Source organism: Rhipicephalus microplus, chromosome 6 (genome assembly GCF_043290135.1).
Source record: "Rhipicephalus microplus isolate Deutch F79 chromosome 6, USDA_Rmic, whole genome shotgun sequence".
In the NCBI taxonomy this organism is placed as follows: domain Eukaryota; kingdom Metazoa; phylum Arthropoda; class Arachnida; order Ixodida; family Ixodidae; genus Rhipicephalus; species Rhipicephalus microplus.
Genome location: NC_134705.1, coordinates 139156474 through 139181634, shown reverse-complemented (window position 1 = coordinate 139181634; position 25161 = coordinate 139156474). Strand labels below are relative to the sequence as shown.

Below are 25161 nucleotides of genomic sequence, written 5' to 3'. Positions count from 1 at the left end.
TCTCGAAAGGTGGTGACCGGATTAGGTTCTGAATTGTTAAGCGATGGAGGACGAGGAGGTTCTCGGTAGTCAAGTGCGCGGGCTGGGGAATCGGCAGCCTCGTTACCAACTAGTCCTGCGTGAGCTGGCGTCAAGATCACTAAACGTGTGTTTGGACGGTTTAGATAATAACACTCCTCCAGGATTCGAGCTGCGCGTATGGTAATGCGACCTTTTGTAAGGTTTTGGCACGCACTCCACGGAACGGTAATGTTGATTTTAAATGCAGGGTCCACTGCGGCCAGAGCTAGCGACTTCCTCCACGTGAGTAATGTCAGGGGCTCCAAAAATGAGTCCTTGAACGGGAACGTTTTGATGGACTACGGCTGCCGTGTACCACCCCTCGTGGTGAGGGCCAGACGCATCCGTGTAGAATATTTCAAAATGGGACCTATAGCGTCCTTGAAAGGCCGTAACCTGCGTAGTTCGCCTGCCTTCGTGAGTATCCATAGCCATGTTTTGGGGCAGAGGCTGAATAACCAATGCACTACACCAGTCCTCGGGGATTGTGGTCCACTCTTCTGCCTTATAGGTGTAGGATATATAGAAGCAGTGTAAGAGACATCTCCCAGCGTGCGACTTGGTAAGTTGCAAGTATGGGTTGTTGAGATGGGACTCTTTCAGTTCCCTGTACGTTTTCGTCATACCCAAATCCGCAAGGCGTTGGTTAGACGCCATGGAGATCGGGAGTTCTAGGGTGTGCTCGTATTACTTGCGGAGAGTGCATTTGAGTGTGTTTGCATCACATTGGCGCAAACGTAGGTAGAGTGCCGACGTCGCGACGTCATCGGCAACGTCCCAATCCTCACGCTGTAATTCACTTCAAACCAGCCGAAGGAACATGTTCAACGCTGTCTGGAGGAGACGTTGACTGATTGCGGTGAAGCGTGTCAACGCTCACTGGAAACTTCAGCGTTAACGTAAGCTGAGGAAGAGGAGATTGGCTCATCGATTACCTGCGTGACGTGCACTCACTGATGTCGCCCACCACAAAAGGGAAACGTGCATCGATCTGGTATTTGCTAACTTCGACGTCGAATGTCTGCAAGAACCTCTCAGCATGCACATCACCAATCACAAGGCCGTGGATGTCCAGGCTAAACACGTGCCAGCTTTGATCCAGCGCCCATGTCCATTCTGAAGAAACCACAAGACCTACGCCAGCCGTCACTTCAAACAAATCTTCAAGCAATCGCCGCAGCACCCACGTTAGCGCCGTTCAACACGTACGCCACCCATGCGCAACGCTGCTGCTTCACATCCCAGCAGCGTTTTCTTTGGGAAGGTGTCTATAATTTTATATGTTTTAAGTGGTGTCGTGATGCTAACTTGCGCCGCGAAGTTCTCACTGAATCCATTGTAAATTCGAAGGAAAAAATACGGTAAAACTTGTAAATCGAATTGTACCAGACATATAACAGACTGCCGATTATTTGCAAATTTTACCTGCAATCTAAAAATACACACGTTAGTTCCTCGCAACTTATTCTCGGTTACGTAGACAGACGCACAGGCACAAGAAAAGCTGGCACGCAACAGCACTATACTCTACAGAGCCTGTATGTTTGTTTTAAATCAAATTAAAGAGGAGCAGACCACATCGTTATTGTAATTTTATTTTGTGAATAACTATAACATTATATACAACGTTCAGTTTACCAAAACTATAGTCTACCACGTGATGTTTCGGCAAGCAACACTAAAAAAGCAAGCGTGTATGTACATGCATATCGGCAACGTTCCATGAAATTCATTACCGAGCGTGGTTTTGCGTGAAACTCCAAGCAGCTGTGGTCGTAAGAGCGCCAATGAAAATTATGACAGCGCGTAGCCAATAAAAATAAACCACAATCCCCAATATCTCTTCAGTATCTGGAGAACGATAAGAGCAGCATTACGATAGAAGCATCCACAATTAGTATGAAGCAATACTCACATCGACTGGCAAATAGTTATTTATGCCAGAAAAGACTACTCTGCAGCTGCAAAAGTGAACTAGGTGAACTGTCCACGAGAGAGAATGCGAGAGTTCTCTTACATAGCACCACAGTTCCCGAATATTTACGGTACGATCTATCCTGTCTTCATCCGTAGACGGTGTTTGTGCTGTACTATAACGGGTGAAACGATATAGTCATACCTCAGGCTTTCTACGAGCATACGGGAATGTTGTCCATGTAAAACTTACAGTTCCCGTTGCACCGTCAAGAAAGTGACAAGACACCGCTTGTCAAGTCGCTCGCGTGAGCCCCTGATAGCGAAGACTTCGGTCGAAAGCTGCACTTTGTTGCGTTTTCACAGAAAGTGGAGATTGTTATCGCTGCTGCCTCACCTGATGACGCCAGCGGGTCTGCAGGTGATATATAAGCGCCACAGGTTTGGACACCGGGGCATGTCTTTCTGGACATCGCAAAAGGCAGCATGAAGCAACTTGCGCTGTTCGTACTCTTCTGCGCGGTTGCGGGTGAGTCGTGTCACTCCATTTCGAGAGCTGCAACGTGATGTAAAGGCTTGGAAGCTCAAGTAGCTTCCTGTGGTTTAGTCTGCTTGAAGTTTCTGATTTGGTAACGGTCGAGCTGGTCGGGGCAGCCTAGCAGACCTGACCGGCAAGTGTACCATGCAAAATGTCTCACCATGTAGTACTGGAAATAGACTATCGCAGAAAGCGTAGAATAATAACAGCCAATCATTACCGAATTATCCGCAAACCTTCAAAATACATCATCTTTGCAAATCGTTTTTGGGAAAGCCTCTTTTTTTATATTGACCGTCACTGTTTCTGTTTCGCAGAAAAAGTACATGATGAGATGAACGGGTCTGTATACTTAACTTCATCGCTCTCAGGACACATTGTAGGAGTTCCCCTTACTGTTAACAACCAAACAGGAGTCCAGTTAAGTCATGTGGTCATTCTATAAAGTAGTGTTGGGTGGGCCTGACTACATCTTTTTGAGATGCAGGGCTGAATTGGTGAATTCCGCAAAAAGCAATAGTGACGTCGATCTGTCTCTTTCGGGTAGTTCATGATTCCCAGGAGCTTTGGATGTCGATTGTCCTCAGAGTAGTTCGCTGGCTAGGCCCTCTGCGCTTTTGTTGCAGCTGACATCAACGTGCGAAGGTATTCACTGGGATTTCGCCTTGTTCGTCTTGTTCACAAGTAAAACGGCTGAAATGTAACAAAACAGAAGGAAAAAAAAATAGGACAGAGTACAGATCTACTTATGAGCATAGCGTCATAAATTAGCCAGCCAGCCAATGTTATTAAATATTATCTTGATTGACTATGTGGTAGCTAGTGCTTTGAAACTACGTTCGCTTCTTATTGAATTCATGTACGCGCTTTAAAACCCTTGATTAGAAAGGCCCATCCCAATAGTTAGCTTGCTTTCATAGTTCTACGGCGTTGCACCTTGTACGTAGCCGCCTTTAATGCCATGCCGGCTTAATTATCTAGCATGCGTAACTTATATTTACACTTCCTTATGAAAAACCACTGGACACGGTTGGTCACTGCAGTCAATGTTTTGACAAGCGGTCTTCTTTTATTGAAGACAGTAACTTCCGAGCTCCAAAGGTAGCCAGCTGAAGTTCCGACGAAGACAAGATTACTTGTCGAGACGGTGCCTGCAGCGACATCTTGTATTCAAGGATGTCTCCCGCGTTCGCCTGAAATTCTGCCCTATATAGTTGCCTATTCTACACAAATGTGCAACTGTCATGACACTGTTTCCAACTATATTACGAAAAGCTTGCATGGAGTACTTTGGGATATCCTTAGGACAAAAATTTGGTTTCTTGTTGCATGAGAAAGGCTTCATTGAGTTCGAGCTGGCTGTATGCAACGTTAACGACCATCAGTCAATGGTTCGCCACTAGCTGTGCGTTTCTCTGTACGTAATGCTCTTTTGCGATGCCATTGATGATGCGACTAGCGCTGCGTGAGGTGCCTGCATGAACTCTTGAAGCAATTATCACAGAGACAGCTAGGATCTAATGAATGGGGCGGTAGAGATGTGGTCCAACTACTGTATTATCATTGCCAAATTTCAACGCGTGCATATACGGCCTATATCACGTTAGTCAGACGACTTTTTTCAATGAAGTCTGCGCTAAAATAATCTGACAAGTGCAGCAATAAGGTTACCTTGTTGATGGTTCATTGGGTACACATACTTTGTCACGTGCTCTCAAATTTAGACCACAAGTGTACGAAAAAAAAGTTTCTGTGCTTCTCTCTAGGCAAGCAGCTTTTTTCTAGGTAAACTGCTTGAACGTGCTAAAAGAGTGATTCGTTCCATCGTGCAGTACCATTCCTTTAAAAGTCGTGGTTCCACGGCCTAAGAAACACTCCCTCTGTGTCAACAATTTTATTTTGATTGAAATGATTCTGGCTGCGCAGCATCATTTTTTTCTGTTATTTTTTTCTAATACCATCCTAATACGAAAATAATGTTTCAACGGAGTTGTAACTATTTTTGAACATAAGATAACTAAAACATCACTACGGGCTTGTTAGCCCCCATCGCTGACTACCTTTTGCTGTGACCGTGCAGTGACACAATTAATTTAACGACACAAACAAGCCGACACTCTTTCTTACCTTCCTCTCACATTCAAATGCGATAGCAGTGAAAAATCTTGAGGGTCGTGCACTTAGATTCAGGTGCAAGTTCAAGAACTCCTGGTGGCCGAAATTTCTGGAGCCCTTCGTTACGGCATCTCTCACAATCATAAGGTGGTTTTGAGATGTTAAATCCCCACGATCATTATTATGTTCAAATTGTCACGGCGAACACGCTGAGCATTACTTCAGTAAGGGTTTATTGTCTTGTGCACGTTGGTATACTGGCTATTCAGCAACGTACAAGCTGGGCAAATATTGCCCGCTGAAGCACTTGAATGACGGAAAAAATAAAGTCAGCCTGCAAAACTTTTTTTCCTCCGCACGTATTCAGTACAGTTCAGAGCAAGTGCTACGGTATGGGGTAGGTGCATAGTTTACATGCTTATGTCCGTGTTTTTAAGAGGTATCGTTATTTATTGAGGCGACTATATCATGCCCTAAGGATGAGCTTTCCACGTGCTGAAACACATCGTCACTCATCACATAAATAGAGTCGTCATGTGATGTCTGGCTCCGTTGTACTTTCAAGTCGTATGTTCTACTCTATTGCGTTTTGTGCCCTCATTATTTTTCGTTCAACTTATTTTAACTGCTAACTGAGAAGAAGTAGCCTGTGCCAATCAGAATGGGACCAACATCTACTACTTGATCATATCAATAAAAAATGCGCTAATATCTTAATCGAATCAAATAAAGAAATAATTGAACCCTAAAGAATATGGCAGTCTTGTCCACGGACAAGATGTGCAAAATATTCTACATATGCCAATTTATTACTGAAAGCACTGCATTCCAAGTGTCCCAATAGAAGCACGGCAACGCAAATACATCAATACGCCTGTTGAGTTGACAGTAAGTTGTGCCTTGGCGACATTAATTGCATTGAATTCTTTTTCTTGACAATGGATCTGATTTTCTTCATGTAGCCGCCGTGGACTTTGAGACTTACTGCAAACCCACGTACGACAGTGGTCCCTGCAAGGGTTACATTCCGAGGTGGTGGTTTAACGTGAAGACCGGTCAGTGTGAGCAGTTCATCTACGGAGGTTGCCAGGGAAACAAGAACAACCACGTGACCAGGAAGGAGTGCGAAACAAGATGCCTTAGGAAGCAACTGAGTAAGTCACTGTCCACACTTCTCCGAACGTGCACCTCGACGGGACCGAACAGAGGCATGACTGCCTTGCGTAGTATTAGCCCTTAGAAACTCTAGTCTAACACGTCAAAGACGATTTTTCACCGAGCTTAGTTCAGAAGCTGACACGCAGACTCAAACGAAGCATCGCCGTGCGAAAAACATTAACAGCGCATTGCATGTGCTCGTTTTATGTAAGATGTCCCGCAGCAGTCTTTATCTTGGATGAGGCCGGGAAAACATATCAAAAAGCGCAAAAGTGTTGATTATCTTTATACATGAAAATGAATATTATTAGAAAGTGGAGAGGTCGTAATTATCTTCGGGTGGAAATAGAAAACTCATCGGATCGCAGACAGGTCAGATTACCTTTTAAGCGAGTGTGGAAACCCATTATAAGGCACAGAGGTCATATTCTGTTCAAAGAGAGAGAGATAAGTTTTAAAAAGCAAGGAGGTTGTTGTTACCTGTGCAGCAAGAGAGAAAATTCATGAGAATCCAGAGAACTCATGATTACCTCTAAAGAGGAAGAATCTATAGAAATCAGAGAATACATTGTTGTCATTAAAAAGAGAGAAGGGAATTTTATCAGAAGCTGGAGAGAATGCAATCACCTTCAGCACCTTTACCTTTTACAGGCGGGGTAAACTTGGCATATCTGCCCCACAATTTCTGCTCCACCTGAGCAGCTCTTACCATCTAGGTTCAGCTCACCGTACCTCACTCTATGATGTATCTTTCTGGGCACATTGGTTCATACTAATACGAAAAAGCAATCAGCGGAAAACCACACGAAGACAGTGAAGAAGAACGACAAAAAACAAGCGCTGTACTTACGTATAAGCGCCGTCCTGTTGCTTCGCTGTTTTCGTGTAAGTTTTCACTGGTTGCTTGTTCTTTTTAAATTACTCCAACCCGCCAGTCACGAAAAACGTAAAAAATATATAGCACTTTAACTTAGTTGCGCGAAAAAATTGAAGTACAAAAGGAAGACACCTGGACACAGCGCACACTAAGAAATGAAACTTTATTGCAGAAAACAGACATATATGTGCGGTTAAGAGAACACGTGGGATGAAAGAAAATGATTAGACGAGCAGTCAGGCTGTATTATTGACGCGCTTCCAGAAAAGCTACCTCAGCGGCAAGTAACATAACCGAGGGTTGCGCGACACATGAATTACCAGCTTTGTTGATGAAATATGCCACTTCAATTTCACGTGCTTGCTTGTCCCTGAACCTAGCTCTATAACTACCGTATCACCATACAAGGGCGCGCAGCTGCACTCTCAACAATGCAATACTAGTTTAGAGCATGGTTGTTCTTTTAGATAAGCTTTTTGATTCATGGTTCTATTAGTGATGCAACGTTTCAATTGTCCAAAATAATACTTTCCACACGACAGTGGAGGTCAATTGTGCCGTCGCTGTGGTGTAAGGCACTCCGCTGTCGTGTAGGAAGTATTATTTTGGACAGACAGGACGTTGTATATATACAAGCACCATGGATCACAAAGCTTATATAAAGAAACAACCATGCTCTAACCTATCATTGCTTTGTAGAGAGTGTGGCTGCGATCCCTTCTTTGGGGATACGGTAGCTATAGAGCTACATTCAGAGACATAGCGCGGGCAATTGAAGAGGGGTATTTCATATACAAAGCTGGTGATTCATGTGTCGCGCAACCCTCGGTTATGTTACTTGCCACTAAGGTAACTTTTCTGGAAGCGCATCATTAATACAATATGTCTGCTCAGCTAATCATTATCTTTCACCGCACGTGTTCTCATAACCACACATATATGTCTGTTTTCTGCAATTAAAAAGTTCAGTTGTTAGTGCGTGCTGTGTCCAGGTGTCTTCCTTTTGTACTTCTATTTTTTTTTTCGTGGAACTCAGTTAAGAATAATCACCATCTCACGCAGCAGTCCGTGCTTCTCAAAATTCACAACTTACTTGGGAACTCTGAAACTATACTAAGCATTTTGTCGCACATCTGCCGCTCAAGTTAGACCTCTCGGGGGAAATATGAGCCCATGCAGTTGATCGCTGCTCAAGAATTCGAGATGAACATATGCTTCGGCACGTCGCGTTAGAGAAAGCTGTTGCTCTCCGGTTCTTTCTTTTTAATGATGTTACCTTTCTATCTAAAAAATAGAACCTTAGAGAGTATCTGACTTTCTTTAAACGTGTAGAACAAAATGTACAAAGTAATAACGCAGAAAGCCTCCAAATGCTTCTTGAGAGTATGTACTTTTTCGCAGAAATACGGTTAATAATTCAGTATTCTGCATACTATTGAAAGATTATTTGCTGTATACCTGTTGGTTACTGCCTGCAAAAAAAAAACAGTGCGAAAGACGTCAGAGATACAAGTTGATGAAAGCGGAATGCGTGCGCTATCCTGGTATTCTGTCCTTAATCCTTCTCCTCTTGTCCTTTTGTGTATCCGCCGAGTCGAAGTTGTTTTTTTTTTATGTATGCACCTTCTTACTCTCACGCACGTCTTGACCTTTCTGATGTATGTTACATACTTTCCACGAGTGTCTTCCATGAGTGTGCAATCTGTGAGTATCGTTACGTACGTTACATGGGAAGTCTGTCATTTCTATCAGTGCTCTACAATGCTTCTCAATATCGTATGTGCAGTGGCGTGCCTAGCAGAATAGAAATAGGACAGCGCTGGCTTTCATACGCATAAATTCAGTTAGTCTGCGATAGTTTTTATCTTTTTTTTAGCTTCCCACAAATGTTGCGCTGCAGCTACAATATTTAGCCTGAACCAACCTGCCCAAGTGAAGTTTCTTTTTTTTTCGCATTTGAAAATAAAGAGAAGCCTGATTATTTAAATTGGTATCCAGGTTTTACAATACAAAATTACAAAATAGGCGCGAGTTATTGCCTGTTCTAGAAACCAAAGGGAAAAATTAGGCAATGGCTGCGGAATTACTAAGCCTTACAAATGGAACTTTGAAATTCTCTGAGCAAGCAAAATTGAAAGGCGAACGTTTTTTTTTTCTCATATTAGAATGTTATCATTTTACAATGTCATAATCACCAGGCTCGACACGAGAAGATGTCTTAACATGAAAAATAAAATGCGTGAAAAAGTCTGCCTCACAACACCCCCTTGAAATTCCCGCACCAAATGCCGCGACGTTGCAGATTACGACGGCCACTACTGGGTCTTACGTACACTACTCGATGCTACGTAAAAATGAATTGGATTATATAATAAGAAAACTGCACACTTAAAGTACCAAGTTTGGAAGCAACTTCGCTGAGCGAGGTCACAAAATACAAAAAGGACATCTTGAAGTTTTGACATTCCAAGCTCCGATATCAGCCCGAGATTTAAAAGGAACTTCGACTTCGATTCGCACCTGTGTTGGTACTAATAGACCTGTGGTGATTAAATCATTGGCATTAGAGTTGTCAGAGCCAAATTTAAAGAGCTGGAGGCAATAATTGTTTACCTTTAGTGTTTGTCCAAATACTGTGTTCAAAACATTCATATAGTATCACTTAGCTACGGTAAACTGCCTACATGTTTGACTACTTCTACCTATCCCCTGCAATAAACTGTCTCATGCTTTTCCTTATTTCACTTTTTCGCTTCGCATAGTAGCATGGCTAGACTAGAGCTGTGCAGGGGTATAATTTCTGAATCTGATCCCGGCCCGGGCCCAATGACTGCTTCTAAGTCGCACCCAAGCCCAAAACTGAAGAACTTCGAGCCCACCCTGCACAACTCTATGAAAGTTTGCTGCGGAGAGTCTATATCACTTTCCGATAATGTGGCATTTCACTCAAACATGGGCAAACAACACATGTTAGTGTGTGCACGCAGAAGAAGTTGTGTAAAAAATAACAAGCTGTGCAGTGATTTGTGTTTGAAGCGTGGCGCTCCTGCATCAGATATCCCACCGAATTGAATTTCCGGTCGCATGCTTTTTTGCAATCATAGAAAACTTGGTATGATTGAACTGATTGTTCCTCGAGAAGTTCAGTATCATAGATGCAGGACAAAAGTAGGACCGCACAGATGAATAATCACAAAGGTGATCTTGTGTGCTCATCGCTAAGCGCTGGAAAAAAAATTGGTACAACTTTGATGTGGGCTCTGTAACGAGCCCGGCCCACTCGATGCCCGAGATGAGTAGTCCGAGCCCCGCCCGGGCTCGAGATCAGAAGACGTCTGTCTACTCGAGCATGGCCTGTAGGCCAGCCAGAGCTTGGGCTTTCGGGCTACCTGGAGCCCGTGCATATCTTTAGGCCAGACCATGCACCTGCCCAGGACAGCCTCTCAACCTTATAAATTCACTATCGCTCTTCCCCTTCAGATATTATCACCTCGGAATACAACTACCATCTGTTGCGGTGTTTTCTGTAATGAAGTAGGTATAGTCATGCCTGCACTGCGAACATCACGAGGGATGCTTCCCTTGTCTTCCAGGTCGGCTGCATTTTTCCCCACCGGTGGACCAGTACCCCTACGGGGACACCGAGCGCTCGAATGAGGAAGTGCCGGAGTATCCGCCCGTCCATCTCAACGGTCAGAGGCTAAGTTGGATACTTATTGCATTCATTTTTTTCACAATCATGTTCTTGCTGCAGCGAGCGGCTGCCAAGCAAGATTCTTGTGGAACAGCGAGAACACGGGACACTGAACGCACAGGAAACAACGCATTTGTCCTGCGCGTTTCTGGTTCCGTATTTCACGCTGCTTTTCCACCATCTTCATGAACATACCTGGCCACCTGAAATTCTTTGTTATAAGCAAGTGCACGTTATTACATGCCTTTTACATGTGCGCTTCATTTTGTTCACTCCGCATATCTTTATCGGCGTAGCAAACTATCTCTTTGGCAGAACACATACACCATTTTCAGATCGCGCTCCAGCACCGCTATCTTGGATAGATAACGTTACAGTTTTGTATGCGTATAAAAAACACGCACGGCTATGATGAACTCGTGCGCACGAACACGCTGAAGCTGGTACAATGAATACTTAAGGAACATTCATGATTTCATATTCCTACACAGAAAACTGGCAAAACAATCGCTTTTGAGTCAAAGATGGTGGTGCGCATGAATAAAAAATAAATTCGTGTATATTGACCCGAGCTCTTTCTCGGCCCAAACTGGACCGTGTCACGCGGGCGCTTGGGAGGTCATTGACCTGATGGTCTATTGACTCAACTGTGAAGCTCGAGCTGTCACACCGGTGATTTCGAAGGCTATCAATAGTCCACCGAGTGAACGGAGCAACCAACACCTCAGTTGATACATATGTGGCTTTTGAGTGATAGAAACGGAATCAGCGCGAACGTGTTAACGTTGACAAGTGGTGACAAAGTCCAGGGTTTCACTACTCAACAATTTAAAAACGAAACATTCACTCAAAATTACTTGCGTAAACAATTGATCAAAACGCGTATCAGAAATAACAGACACATTTGTACTTTTAGGTTTTTTCGTCTTATTTCACTTGCGATAACATGAAAACGACAATAAATATTTGCAGCACCAAAAAAATGTTGAGAACCACCTGAATCTCTCTATGTCTTTTGAAACGAGTCGTGTAGCAGCGCGACAGCACCATCGAGTCGATGGAGCTGCAGCGTGTAGACGGCCGTCAACGCGATGACCTTTCAAAAGTGTTTAAGTAACACAGTTTTCAGGCATTGCAATTCTCACCATCTGGCAAATATATATATATATATATATATATATATATATATATATATATATATATATATATATATATATATATATATATATATATATATATATATATATATATATATATATATATATATATATATATATATATATATAGCATGTGGTTTTAAGAGCCAAGCCTTCACATTGATTGTCTGGAAAGCTGGTTTTGGCTGCCCAGCATATATAGTCGCGTACGTACAGCTTCACATTGTGTGTCCAACAAGAGAGCAGGCATGTTTTGAAATCAATCTGGATCTGGATGCGGCGAGCGTAATTTAAGACCCCATGTTATTTTATGAGGTCATCATTGCTGCACCTGAGCTTAGGAGCCACGAATGTTGTGGTCAACTTTCCTGGTGGTAACAGCCGATCGTTTGATTCGTATTACTTATTTTCCACGACTTGACATGTCCAGGGCAATCTCTGAAGCATAATACCAAAATTACAAGACTATACTTTTTCAAGAAATTTTTACACGCGTTGTTTTTTTTTTTGCGATACTTTGAGATCCAGGTCAATTAAAAATACCAAAAAACGCCATCATCCCGCAAGGCATTCCGCAAGGCTCTCAAAGTGGCCCTCGAACTGACTGCATTGGTAGACTTGCGATTATCTGTGAGCCATTTTTCTTTTGTTCACGCACGATGTACTTATATTTGCCCCGCCACGGTGGTCTAGTGGCTAAGGTACTCGGCTGCTGACCCGCAGGTCGCGGGATCAAATCCCGGCTGTGGCGGCTGCATTTCCGATGGAGGCAGAAATGTTGTAGGCCCGTGTACTCAGATTTGGGTGCACGTTAAAGAACCCCAGGTGGTCAAAATTTCCGGAGCCCTCCACTACGGCGTCTCTGATAATCAAATGGTGGTTTTGGGACGTTAAATCCCACAAATAGATCAATCAATCAATCTATCAATCAATCGATGTACTTGTATTTATCCTTGCCCCGCCGCGGTGTTCTAGTGACTATGTTACTCGGCTGCTGACCTGCAGGTCACGGGATCAAAACCCGGCTGTGGCGGCTGCATTTTCGATGGAGGCGGAAGTGCTGTAGGCCTGTTTGCTCAGATTTGGGTGCCCGGTAAAGAACCCGAGGTGGTCTAAATTTTCGAAGTTCTCCACTAAGACGTCTTTTATAGCTATATGGTAGTTTTGGGACTTCAAACCACAGATGTCAATTAATCAATTGTATTGATCCTTGGCCCCTCTCCCCTCCCTGCCCCCCCCCCCCCCCTAAAAGCTTTCTGCAGAAAACATGGTTTTATATCGAAAACCTTTACGAGATCACAACCACCAATTTCGGTGGCGTAGTTGTCTGCCGCCGCCACCACCAGCGTCGATAACGGTTGTCGCACACAATTCAAAAACAAGTGGTGTTTGAACGGCATTTAAGGTAATGGATTCTACATGACGACCAAGCATTCTACAGCAGAGTGACGTCAGTCTTGAAACAGCTTCACAAAAGCACCCTACAGCCATGTCCGACAAGGAATTGTGTTGGCAAATTTAATGTCGCGTGGTCGAAAGGTAAAATAACACCACGGCCCGCAAAGTGCCAATCGCGTAATAAGTATTTCAGCAGCCTTGAAATCAACAAAGTGTTTGCTTGTCGACGCACACAAGGTGCGCGATTTTTCCTCATAATGATGTATATTGGCCCAGTTGGTACTCTCCTACTTCCAAAAATTATTGTGATTTACGCCACAGGGCAACCCCATCTCGCTGAGTTGGAGACCAATCGGGATGTACCAATAACGTACAACGACATCACAATGCAGTTTTACCTAGAATGCCGCAATTTTCCACTGCCAGCTCCCAAACTTAACAGACTGCAGGCGCTAACCCTACGCCCATTACAAACCCACGCGTAACCATACCTTGCCAAGGTTTACGTTTACTATCCCTACGCGTACTCTAGCGAAACGTGCCCCCCGTGTCGACACTCAGCAACACATGCGCACATGCTCTGAGAGTGTGTAAACACTCCTTCCAACTCTACCTCAAACAAGTGGGAGATGTTCCTAAGAAGCTCACTTCTCGCCTACCAGCAATGGGACGTCCAGCAGGCCCACGAAGCGGCCGCCAGGTACTCCCTGTCGGTTCCCACGTGGGAGACACCCGATATGCGCTAATCGCATCCTGCAGTACAAAAAAAAAAAACGTTTTTTTCCATTCAATTGCAGCGCACTTAGTCCACCTGGGGCGTTGCTTGCCCCTGTAACTATGCGCGAAAGATGTAGATGAAAATTGTGAGGCGGTTTTCTTCTAAAAGAGCCAAATGCCAACACCAAAACTAGGTTAAATTTCAGTGGAACGTAAAGTATGCCTAAGTATCTTCAACGTCTCCAACAGTTATAATCGAAATCGGGCAATTCCTTATAATAAATTGAGTTCGAAAAGGCAGTTTGTAATAAAGAATGAGCCAAGTACTCCAACTATTTCAATCAAAATGAGCCAGATGCAGTAAACCAGCACTACGCCAACAAACATGGTCCAAACAAAGAACATGGTCATACCCGAATTGTTTCATTTGTGTCTTAGTTACTTTTTTATCGTGTTTACGTTCTACAATTACGTTTTCTAGCGGGAGTTGGCACTTACAGAAGGACATGATGTTTAACGACAAAACTCGATGGTAAAAAGTAAGAGGCTGACTTGCCTAGTTCTTTTTGCATCTTAGTAATTCTTTTGAACTTTAGCGCAACAGCATCTTGTCCTCAGCTCGCTCCAACACGGTATTTTTGAACTAAAGTAGGCATGAAATAAAGATATCTGCCGTATATCTATTACCTGAAGTAGAAGTGGTCAGAAATGGCATAGCATACAACTAACTAAAACACTTTTTAAGGTCTTCAAATGATGCCAGGAACAAGAAAAACACTGACGACAGTCTAGAATAGGGCCCCTTTTGCCAGGAAAGAATACTCCCTGTTAAAATTTGGTAATGGTCATTGCGATCATGCGTCGAAGCACGGTAGCGACGGAAGCACAAGTATGATGTCAATTTTATCGCGAAATATAAGTACACCGTAAATTCGAACCGTCTTACACTTACTTCACGAGAAAATTCATGTCCAAATGAAACGTTGTATTGTATATGAGCCAAGCACAAACTTTACTCCACACTACTGGCAATATTTGGCTATGTAGATTTTACCCACAATATAGGTTTGTGGTTTTTAAGGGGGAGGAACATACTGGCAAAAAGTTGTTTGAGCAGGCCCAACCATACTGTCAGTAGAAAAAAAAAAGCTTTTTTCTCAGTTTCATTTAAGGTGTATTTGGCTCTTTCAGAAAAAAAGAAACGCCTCATGTCGATTCTAGCCGTCTGGCTTACAGTCACCCTGAGGGATCGGCCAAAAATTGGGTCGCTTAGAAAAATTATTGAAATACTACGAAAAATACTTCGTTGCGACAAATATGAGGTGTGTGCTGTAGCGTGAGTACGGCGTAGTTGGTGTTTTCCAGCAGTACTCGCTAAGAGTGTTTAATGCGGGTTCTAGAAAAGACGCTCCACAAGCTTTCGCTGAGAATGTGTTGCGTCTTCTGCTCAGGCCTAACGAGTTTTTGTTGCGTCTATAGGATCGAACACATTGGACGATTTTTCCATCTCGCCCAACAGTGCACTGCCTCTGTGGTCGGCTCAGCTCTCACCGTGTAATGATATCGCATGACTCCGTGGGAGTGTGATAAATTTCAGTGATTTGTCACGTCCTGAGGACTTCATCAAGGCGTGATCCCCCAATACGTGGATTTTTGCATCGTTCGTGGGGACCCCGTCACCGACAGTCACTTTTCTTTTTTACAGCGAAAGCTTTTATGAGATCACTTTTCGGGTCACGCGCAGTTGCCTTCCGCCACCGCCGCCAGTGTCCGTAACCATATTGCGCAAAATAGGAAAAAAAAACTTTGCACCAATGACGCACTGGGGCTTGAGCCCGGGTCCGCTGGGTGCCAGCCCAATATTCTACCACTGAGTTACGCCGGTGCTTGTAACTTGTTGTCAAACTTGCTTTAGGCAGGCATGACAGAGCACCGTTGACATAGTAGGGCTCTAACCCGGGTCCGCTGGGTGCCAGCCCAGTATTCTACCACTGAGCTACACCGGTGCTTGTGACCTGTTGTCAAACTTGTCTTAGACAGGCTTGATGTCGGGAAAGCAATCGCGTTATTACGACTTATAAAACGTTTTACAACAACGAAAGAACAACCAGTCGTCGCACAATGCGAATAGCGTAAGGAGTGGGCCGTCCAATGCTGCAAACCACCGCGAAAGCTTGTTCTTGTTGTCCTATTAACTGTTGCGCATACTCACTTCAGCCATAACTCCTCATTGTCGTCAGCCACTGCATGGACAATTGGCATAAATCTCCATGCAAGTGTTTAGCGGATACCATGCTACTCAGAACATCACCAAAATAGCAAAGCGAATGCCGGCATACTACCCAAAAGTTTATCATTGATGCCCTAGTGAGTACCAATCAAGTGTGCCTGCAGTATTTACCAAATGAGTGCTTTGAAAAGGCTCTGGAGGCCGCTCTTCTAGCTTTCGCTGTGACTGTGCTGCGCCTACCGCACAGGCCTTGCGTTTCATTGATGATGCATTTTAGTCCTTATGCATTTGCCTGAAAGTACTCGAACGTGAAAGCCATTGTCCGCTTTTTTATTCTCGGTCAATTGTATTGAGTATGTTTATGTGCTTTAGATGCCTGCAATGCTAATACTGTGAGCGTTTTTATGAATATTCACAAGACTCTGAATGCATTAAATAGTTCCACAGTGCAATATCGTTTTCGTGGAGACAAATAGTTCAGATTACGCAGACAATGAGAAATTCGCAAACTCACAAGTATTATATGAAAATTACGTTGCAAAAGTCCTGTCTTGAGAAAGCGGTATTTACATCTTTACCAGGCGTGCAATGCAGTCTCAGACAGTCTCGCTGTTTACCATAAGCGTTGCCAACTAAGAACGAGCTGGATGTTTTTTTGTTTTTTCTTTCTGACGAGACCTATTACTTTATAACGATATGGTTGTCACAGAAAATGGGGTGTTATGGATTTCGGGGTGTCACATCATAACTTTTTCACTTCTACATACATGATAGAGTTCAATTTACCGTATCGGGCGTTCACAAATCACGTTTGACGCGCATCTCTTATGGAGTACCACAAGGCAGCATTTTAGGGCCAATACTTTTCTTCTTTTACATTAACGATATCATATAATTAAACACCACTTATCAGTTCATCATTTACGCTGGTGATTGCACCATATTTTTCAAAAGCCAATAGCTCAGCAGTATTCAAGCTGGCGCAAGCACGAACTGCTCGAAGCTGAATGACTGGTGTAAGACGAACAGCCTTGTATTGAATGAGGCAAAGCTAAGCGTGTTGTATACATATTATGCTCGCGGAACGCTGACTGTGGCACCTGAGAAGCTTGTACTAGGTCCATTCCCTGTTCGCTTTGAAAGACGCGTCAAAATACTTGGTGAAATCTTCACATGTCACGTGATGGCCAAGTAAACACGGTTGCGTTGAAATTGGGTAAGTGAAGTAATTAGCCACCTAATGTGAAAAGATTACGTTATGACGCACTTTTTAATTACCACCTAAGTTACTGCTGCTTGGTATGGGGTAAAACTACAGCTTTTAACATGTCAAAACTGAGCATGTTACAAAAAAAATGGTTCAAATGATTACAAATGCTCCCCTTCACAGAGCCCCTCTTTTCAAACAATATCAATTTGTCAAAATTTCAGATCTTTATATTTTCAAAATGCTCTGCTGCTACAAAACACCAGCCCCCAGGAAATCAGACACATCTTTGAAACTCGCGAACCTTAAACAAAATGAAATTGTTTACCGCGTCCAATGTCAACCCCCTCGGCACGTTCCGTTCTCACGCACACACTATGAAACGCGACGTATCCAATACACCGTTCCAACAACATTAAACTGTTTCGAAGTGCAAAAAAACAAATGTTTCACTCAACACACACATGCAAAATAAATAAGTGAGCTGTTCGAGAAACTACTCAAATTTGCTTTTTTTTTGTAAAGTAGAGTACACGTGTTTTAAAAATTATATTCCTTTCCCATTGGTTACTCATGTACTATTCAAGTATATCAATGTCTATTAAATGTGCATGCATAGCAGCAATAATCTGCCAATTGTACATTGTAACGCCTACTTGAAGTGTTTAGCATTTCTCCTTGCATTTTTTTTCTTTTTTTATTATCTAAGATTGCGAGCTGTGCCCTCTTGTTTAATTACCTTGCGTGGCTGGATCTTTTTCAAGCTGTCACTGGACAGCTTTTTTTCCGGCCACCTTTTTCACCATAAATGTTTGTTTTTTGGTTGTTTGATTGGTTGAAGAAATGACTAATTTATTTATTTATTTATTTATTTATTTATTTATTTATTTATTTATTTATTTATTTATTTATTTATTGATCTTGCAGATTCCCTGGAAGTGTCCGCTGTAGTGAACCAGCGCCCTCTCCGGAACTACACCAAACAACACAAGCCCAACGTGACTTCGGATTTCTCCGCCATCAGTCTCACTTGTGAGTAGTAGAGCTTACGCTTTTTTTTTATCTTGTCGTGTATTGCGTGGGCACATAAACCAGTATAAGGCAGAAAACGTGAAACAAAAGCAGCCAAATATTTCTGAATTTTCCGCAGACCTTACGAACACACCATCTGTTCAAGGCATCATTGAGAAACCCCCTTTTTTGATAATGTTTATCACACTCTTCTTTTCGGGGCAAAAGCACTTATAGAATCGCATGTAGTGGTCTGCACGCCCGAATTCGTTGCCCTGAGCACACAATGCAAAAGTGACCTTCACTCTTAACAACCGAGCAAGAGTTCAGGCTGGTCGTGTTCTCATTCTATGCAGTAGTGTAGGCTCGGCCTGGCTAAATCATTTTGTGATGCCGGGCTCATTTGGCGAATTCCGGCAAGAGCACTGGCGGCAGTAAACTGTACCTTACGGTGGTTGCTGCTTCATAGGTGCTCTGGCTGCCGGTTGTCTTGAAGTATCATTTAGGGGCAAGGGCATCTGCTTTCTTGTTGTCATGCACTTACATCGACGTGAGGAGGTATTCACTGAAGCATTATCTTGTTTTTCGGGAAAACGACACAAACATCACAAGACATGCTTCGGAACAAAGTTCGCTTCATAACCTGCTCCCGCAGGCGCGTAATAAACCACTGATTCGAAAGGCGCATAATATCAATAAGCTTGCCTTCATACATCTACGGCTATGCGGATTTACATTAGTGACTCTGTGAGATTTATACTTGCTCATTAAAAATCATCGAGCATGGTGTTTGACAAGAGTCAGTGTTTTGACAGGCGGTATTGTTTTCTTGAAGATGGCTACTGACAAACTCCAGAGTTAGCCAGCTGAATTTTGACGAAGGCCCCCTATCAAAGTGTTGCCTGAAGCGGCATCCCGCATTCAAGGATTATTCATCTTTTCATACTTCCACGTTCCCCTGACCTTCTGCCGTAAAGTTGCTTATCTTACACAATTGCCTAATTGTGGTGACACCACAATCTACATTATGAAGCGCGTACATTGCACACTCTCAGATGGACCATCACTGAATGTTTTGCCACCAGTGCACGTTTGTTCGTATTTATTGCTCTTTTACGATGTCCTTGACAATTCGACTACCGGTGGGCGAGGCGCCTTCCTTCCGTAAGAAGGAATGCAAAGAACTCTTGGAGCGATTTTCAGAGAGAGCCTCTAATGAACGGGGTGGCAGTAATACAGGCGAATTCCTGTATCGTCGTTGGGAAATGTGAACGCGGATTTGTATACGACCTATATCGTTGGAGTCCTAAGGCTTATCTGTGGAGTGTATGCTACTGTAATTTTCTCTCAGATGAGAGAATCAGGTCAGTCTGTTAATGGCCGATTTCGTACGTACTGACCGTAGCGCGAGCTTTGAACTCCAGTTTGCGAGTGATCAAGGAAATAGTGTGTTCCTGTGCTTCTTTCTGGGCAAGCAGATTTTTTCTAGGCAAACAGCTCGAATGGGTTAGCGAAATGATTCGTCCGATCGCACAGTACCATTCGTTCAAAAGCCATGATACCAGGGCCTGACATGCAGTCAGTCGGTGCCTACAACTGTACCCCTGTTAAAATGCTGGTTTTACAGCTTCACATTTTTTTCTGTTGCTTTTTTTTTCTAGTACCATTTCAATACCGAGAGTACTGTTTCAAAAGCGTCATATTGTTTCCAACATACCATAGTAACATCACCTCTTTGGCCTTGTTAACACTCGTCGCTGACGACCTTTGTAGTGACCGTGGCGTGACACGAGTAAAATAGCGACACAGACGAGTCGGTACCATGTTCAACTGTCGTCTGACATGCAAATGCGATGCAAGCAAATTTTCTTGAGGCCCACGTATTTAGATTAGGTGCATGTAAAATACTGAGCTGCTTAAAACTTTCGAAGCCCTCTACCACAGCGTGTCTCATAACCATATGGTGGTTTTAAGACGTTAAATTCAAACAATCATTGCTGAAATTCAAATGCTCACCACAAACACGCTGAGAGGTACTTCAGTGATTGTTTATCGTCACGTGTAGGCTGTGATACTGGCCATTGAGCAAATTAAAAGCTCGGAAAACATTGTCCTCTGAAGTACCTAGGTAACGGAAAAGGAAACGAAAATCAATCTGCGAAACCCTTCTTTTTATCCGCTTGTGACATGTACAGTTGAGAGCAAGTGCTACGGTAAGGGGGCTGGTGCACAGTTTAGATAATTGCGTCAACGTTTTTAAGAGGTGTCGTTATTTATTCAGGCAACCATATTATGCCATAAAAATGAGTTTTCCAGGTGCAGAAACAAATCGTCACTCATCACGTTAATAAAACGCCAGTATCCTAATTTAATCAAATAAAGAAATGTTTTAAGTCTTAGGAATGCGGCAGATTAGCCCATGGGCAAGTCATGGATGATATTCCCCATATGCAGATTCATCTCTGAAAGCAGCGCGTCGCAAATAATTCTTCCATTAAAAGTACGGCGACGGCACTACTTAGATACATGTGTCGAGTTGACAGCAAGTTGTGGTAATATCTTGGTGACATTCGGTGCATTCAAAATTTGTTGACATTAAATTAGATTTTTTTTTCATGTAGCCGGCGTGGACTTCGAGACTTACTGCAAGCCCACGCATGACCGCGGTCCCTGCAAGGCTTACATCCCAAGGTGGTGGTTCAATGTGAAGACCGGTCAATGCGAGCAGTTCATCTATGGCGGTTGCCAAGGAAACAAGAACAACTACGAGACCAAGAGGATTTGCGAAACAAACTGCCTCAGGAGGCAACTGCGTAAGTCACAATCCACACCTTTCTGAACCTATACATATCAACGGGACCGACCAGAGGCTTGAGTGTCTTGCATATTGTTATTTCTTAGCAGCTCTAGTCTAGTACGTCAAAGACGGTTTTTTCCGAGCTTAGTTCAGAATCTGACACGCAGAGACAAACAAAAAGTGCCGCGCAAACAACAGCAGCAGCACGCAACATGTGCTTGTCCAACGTACTTGGGGGTGAAAGAGCTCATGCGATTCTGATTACCTTTAGAGAGAGAGAGAGAGAGAGAGAGAGAGAGAGAGAGAATTTACTAAAAGGTGGCCGAAGTCATGAATACTCCTAAATGGAGAGAGTGCGGAAATTTATTAGAAGGCACAGAGGTCATAATTGCCCTCGGAGAAAAAAAGAAAGAAATTATTAGAAGGCAGAGAGGCCATAATTACCTGCTGAGAGATATAGAAGAATTCATTAAGAAGCAAAGAGGCGGTGATTATCTTCATGAAACAGAGTGCACAAAACACGGGACAGAAAGAGATCAGGACAAACGCTGTTTCTTGTTTTGTGCACTCTGTTTTGTGAATAACTATGAATAAACAACACGCCCAAAACTTCTCCCTTTTGCTGGGACTATCTGCCATTGAAATGCATGTTCGCGCTTGGTGACTGTAAACGTTTTCGCACAATGTCACGTTTCTTGTATTTTTATTTGTAAGTGTTGAACTGGTGTCCAACCTACTACGTGTCCCACCTACTACGCACTGCTGTAGTGCTGCTGAATTCATTCTTTGCTTAATGCATGCTGGTCTTGAATACTGAAAAAAATATAGAGAAAAGAAAAGAAATACAATATTCTTGGGCGATGAGAGCTACGAATAGGCATCCCCATTTTTTCTTATTCAGTTATGCATGACATATGTGGTTATTTGAAATATAAGTATTATTTGTTGGGCTAGTCTATTCATGTTTCTGGAAAGGCCGCAAAAAGTATGGCTACTTTTGCGATCCCCTTGAGCCCTTCCCTTGTTTTTAGGTGTGAAGCTGCTCTTTGACTAGCCTGTGTAACCCTGTCCCTCCACACCGGCGCGTCCCCGCTCACCGCGTGTCATCTCTGTCATCCCATAAATACAATATTCTTTGGCGATGACCACGGCAAATACGAATCACTATTTTTCCTTTTTCAGTTCTCCATGAAATGAACGCAGGAGAATTTCCAAGCTTATTTAGAAAAGCTGCATGGCTGTCAGCGATTTAGCGCGCTTCTTCTTACTGCGATAACGGTATAAAAAGGTAACAGCTCAGTAATCAGCCTTTTACTATTGATGATCTGCTCGACGTTGATGCAACAAAAGCTCGGTTATTTGATGGGGCAATTTTTTTTTGCGAATCATGTCTGCCATTTCCGTCAGTCTACAAAGTCCGCACAAAAGTGCTAAGGATAGTGTAAAAACATTTCAAATGGAATTATATGACGTTATTGTAAGGTATGCCATCCGGAATAATATTTTGCCATGCGAATTATTTAAAAGAGAACGTTCATTGTAAGCACATGGGTGTTTCTGCATAAACTTCGCCCAATGTACAACGTTAAAATTGCGCATGCTGACTCAAGTTTATTCCCCTATGACATTCAATTTTATGTTCTTTTTAAGGGACAAATATGTACCGATGTGTCGTAATTTATTTGACAACTATTTCGCTGCAGTGGCAACAGGGCCACACAATAACAGGTTATCTCAAACACAATTGAAGCTCATCCGATAAGTAACAGCACCACAGTTAGACGGCTAACAACAATGCAAAACCTCGTTTACCACAGAACCGCAAAAACGCTGCATTCACACAATATTTAAGTGCCCTTTACGACGTACATCAACTAAAGCGCAGCACCTACACCTGGCGAATATAGCGTACGACGACGATGCGCGGCACTCTCGGCAAGTTCATTAAGTGATCTTATTGCAGTGCATATACAGCTGAGCAAGGTCACATGTGTCTCCAGATCATGCTAGGAAAAAGTACAAGCAGTTAAACTTGCGCTAACAGAGCAGTATGAACCCTTATTTGAGGACGAGCATGAGGTATGTAAGCGCACATGGTAGACCTAGGTACCTAACAGACAACGCAGGGACCAATTCACACTAGGAGCGCTTCAGCCAATGGCCATCAGGCGGCGGCTCCGCTTGATCTCGGGGTGAAAAGCCCCAAAAAAACTGCGTCATGAAAACAGCGTGCCACACTGTTCGCGTTTCTTCTTGCCTCTTCCCTGGCAGCGCCCCGTCAGTGGGAAGCTGTTCTTACCACATTATACTAAGATAACTTACATTGACCTTATCATGCGTGTGACAAAATGCCTCTTGTGCGTCACAGCACAGGTTGTTTCGCAAGTATCTATTGGTCGACTGAAGGGATTGGACACCAACTTTATCGAAGACGACTCGCAAAGCTTAGCCCTTAGTTGTCTTTCTTAAACTATGTTGTGAAGACGCGGCGACATAATCAAGGCAATTGTATGACTACAACGTCTCTGATAAGCAGCAGCTACGGCATCGACACAGTCGTGGTGCACGCGCGCGCATCTCTGAAGAACTACTAAACAGCGTCAGTACTAGCTCAGCACGTAGAACAAGGCTGCCAGAATACGTGCAGTCTCACAATGTCAAGGTGCTACCGCGAATTACTTTCCCTTCAATTGCGATATCGCTGAAGATCACATTTTTTATCTTGTTTAAAATTACTTCACAGATACATCTGTTTCCAGAAGGTCGGTGTTCTCTTTGGTGTTTCGTATAGCCCCTGAAATTTATGTAGTGGCTTTTAGAGGCTTCAAACGGCCATGAGCCAGATTGATTTCTCAGGGGTGTCGGGATAAAAATTTATGTATCGGGTAGGATTCCGTATATTTCATGTTGGTAGTGGAAAAATGTCTCTAGTACATTAAGTTTCATTTCTTCAAGGTTGTGGGTAATGGCTGGTTACTCGTATTAGTAGATCTCACACACTATGTGTGCGTTGGTTCTTGCATCTCAGAAGAATCAGATTTCCAGTTTTACGTACGTAATCTTGGTTACAGGGAGAACACTCAACATAACAGGCTAAATTTGAACATATTTAAACACAGTGCTCAACTAAGCGGACACAAGACAAGACGGGGGACAAACCACAGCGTTCCTTGTTCTCCTGTGTCCGCGCAGTAGTGCGCTGTGTAAAATTATGCTCAAGCACAGTCACCGATTGGCCGAACTTTCTGTTCTACAACAGGCTAGGCTATGTGAGTCTCAGGCGAAGTTCTACCTTACCCAGCGAATGCAATCTAAAACAATGGTTTTTACATTGGTATCCATGCTGTGTGTGTTTCCATGTAGAACATCTCAATATGCCACAGGGACCAGATACTACCTAGAAGTAGAATATGCGGGGCTAACCTATTCATGTTTCTGCAAAGGCCGTAACATATATGGTTGCTTTTTAGATCTCCTTGACCCCTTACCTCGCATTTGCGTCACGCCAGAACATCCATAACTTCGCGGTCTGTGTTGAGACCAGATGCCGGCTGAGCCACTATTCGGAGTTTCCGATAAACGTGCTTGCATGACCAAGCATGGAGCGCCATCTGTCATTGTCGGCCACAGCGGTGGCCTGCCGTGACAGAACATAACCGAAGTGGGAAGTTCCAGGAATCTTTTTCCGCCTGTGATTCCTTAACGTTCACCTTAATCCTAGGGAACTACCCTCTGGCATGTAGCCTCTATCGCAATTCATGTGCCGCTGAAGTTTTTGAACATGTGGCTTTCATATCAGCAGCGGGGCACCATTACCAATTCACCTGCTTGGCGGCTGGTGGAGCAGATGAACAATGGTTGGGCTGGAAGTTCGACAGGTGTCGAGAAATTCGCACAAGTACAATCAGCACATGTCAACTGCCAGAGCGAAAACTTGCGTCCTCATATATGGGTTGTACCGTGTTTCGATGGCCATGCGAAAGATACAATTCTTGATGATTGTTAATATCCTTGTCCACCCATGCGCAGTTAACCATAGGACGTATTTGTTCTACCTTGCAGGTGAACTTGAAGTCTCGGCTGATGTGCATTACCGCAAACACTGGAACGAAACCAAATACAGCCCAAATGTGACGGTAGAATACTCTGCCGTCCACTTCAATGGTCAGTGTAGTTTTCTGGTTCACTATTATAGCAAACTAAATGAACGAGGGCGGAAACAAACGACGCGAGCACAGGTACATTGTTCTTTTCCGTCCTAATAAGTTTAGTGTTTTACAAAGGTCAG

At 43.4% G+C, this 25161-nt stretch overlaps 1 protein-coding gene across 1 annotated transcript in view; it reads left to right on the top strand.

Moving 5' to 3' along the window:
* Positions 1-2364: 2364 nt before the first annotated feature.
* Positions 2365-25161, top strand: part of LOC119167312 (papilin) — an 86416-nt gene continuing 63619 nt past the window's right edge. Inside the window, exons 1-6 of the mRNA XM_037418781.2 lie at positions 2365-2503; positions 5590-5781; positions 10256-10354; positions 17993-18097; positions 20698-20889; positions 24936-25037. Of these exons, the coding sequence (XP_037274678.2) occupies positions 2461-2503; positions 5590-5781; positions 10256-10354; positions 17993-18097; positions 20698-20889; positions 24936-25037 (733 nt within the window). The 5' untranslated portion in view covers positions 2365-2460. The remainder of the gene's footprint in view (positions 2504-5589; positions 5782-10255; positions 10355-17992; positions 18098-20697; positions 20890-24935; positions 25038-25161) is intronic.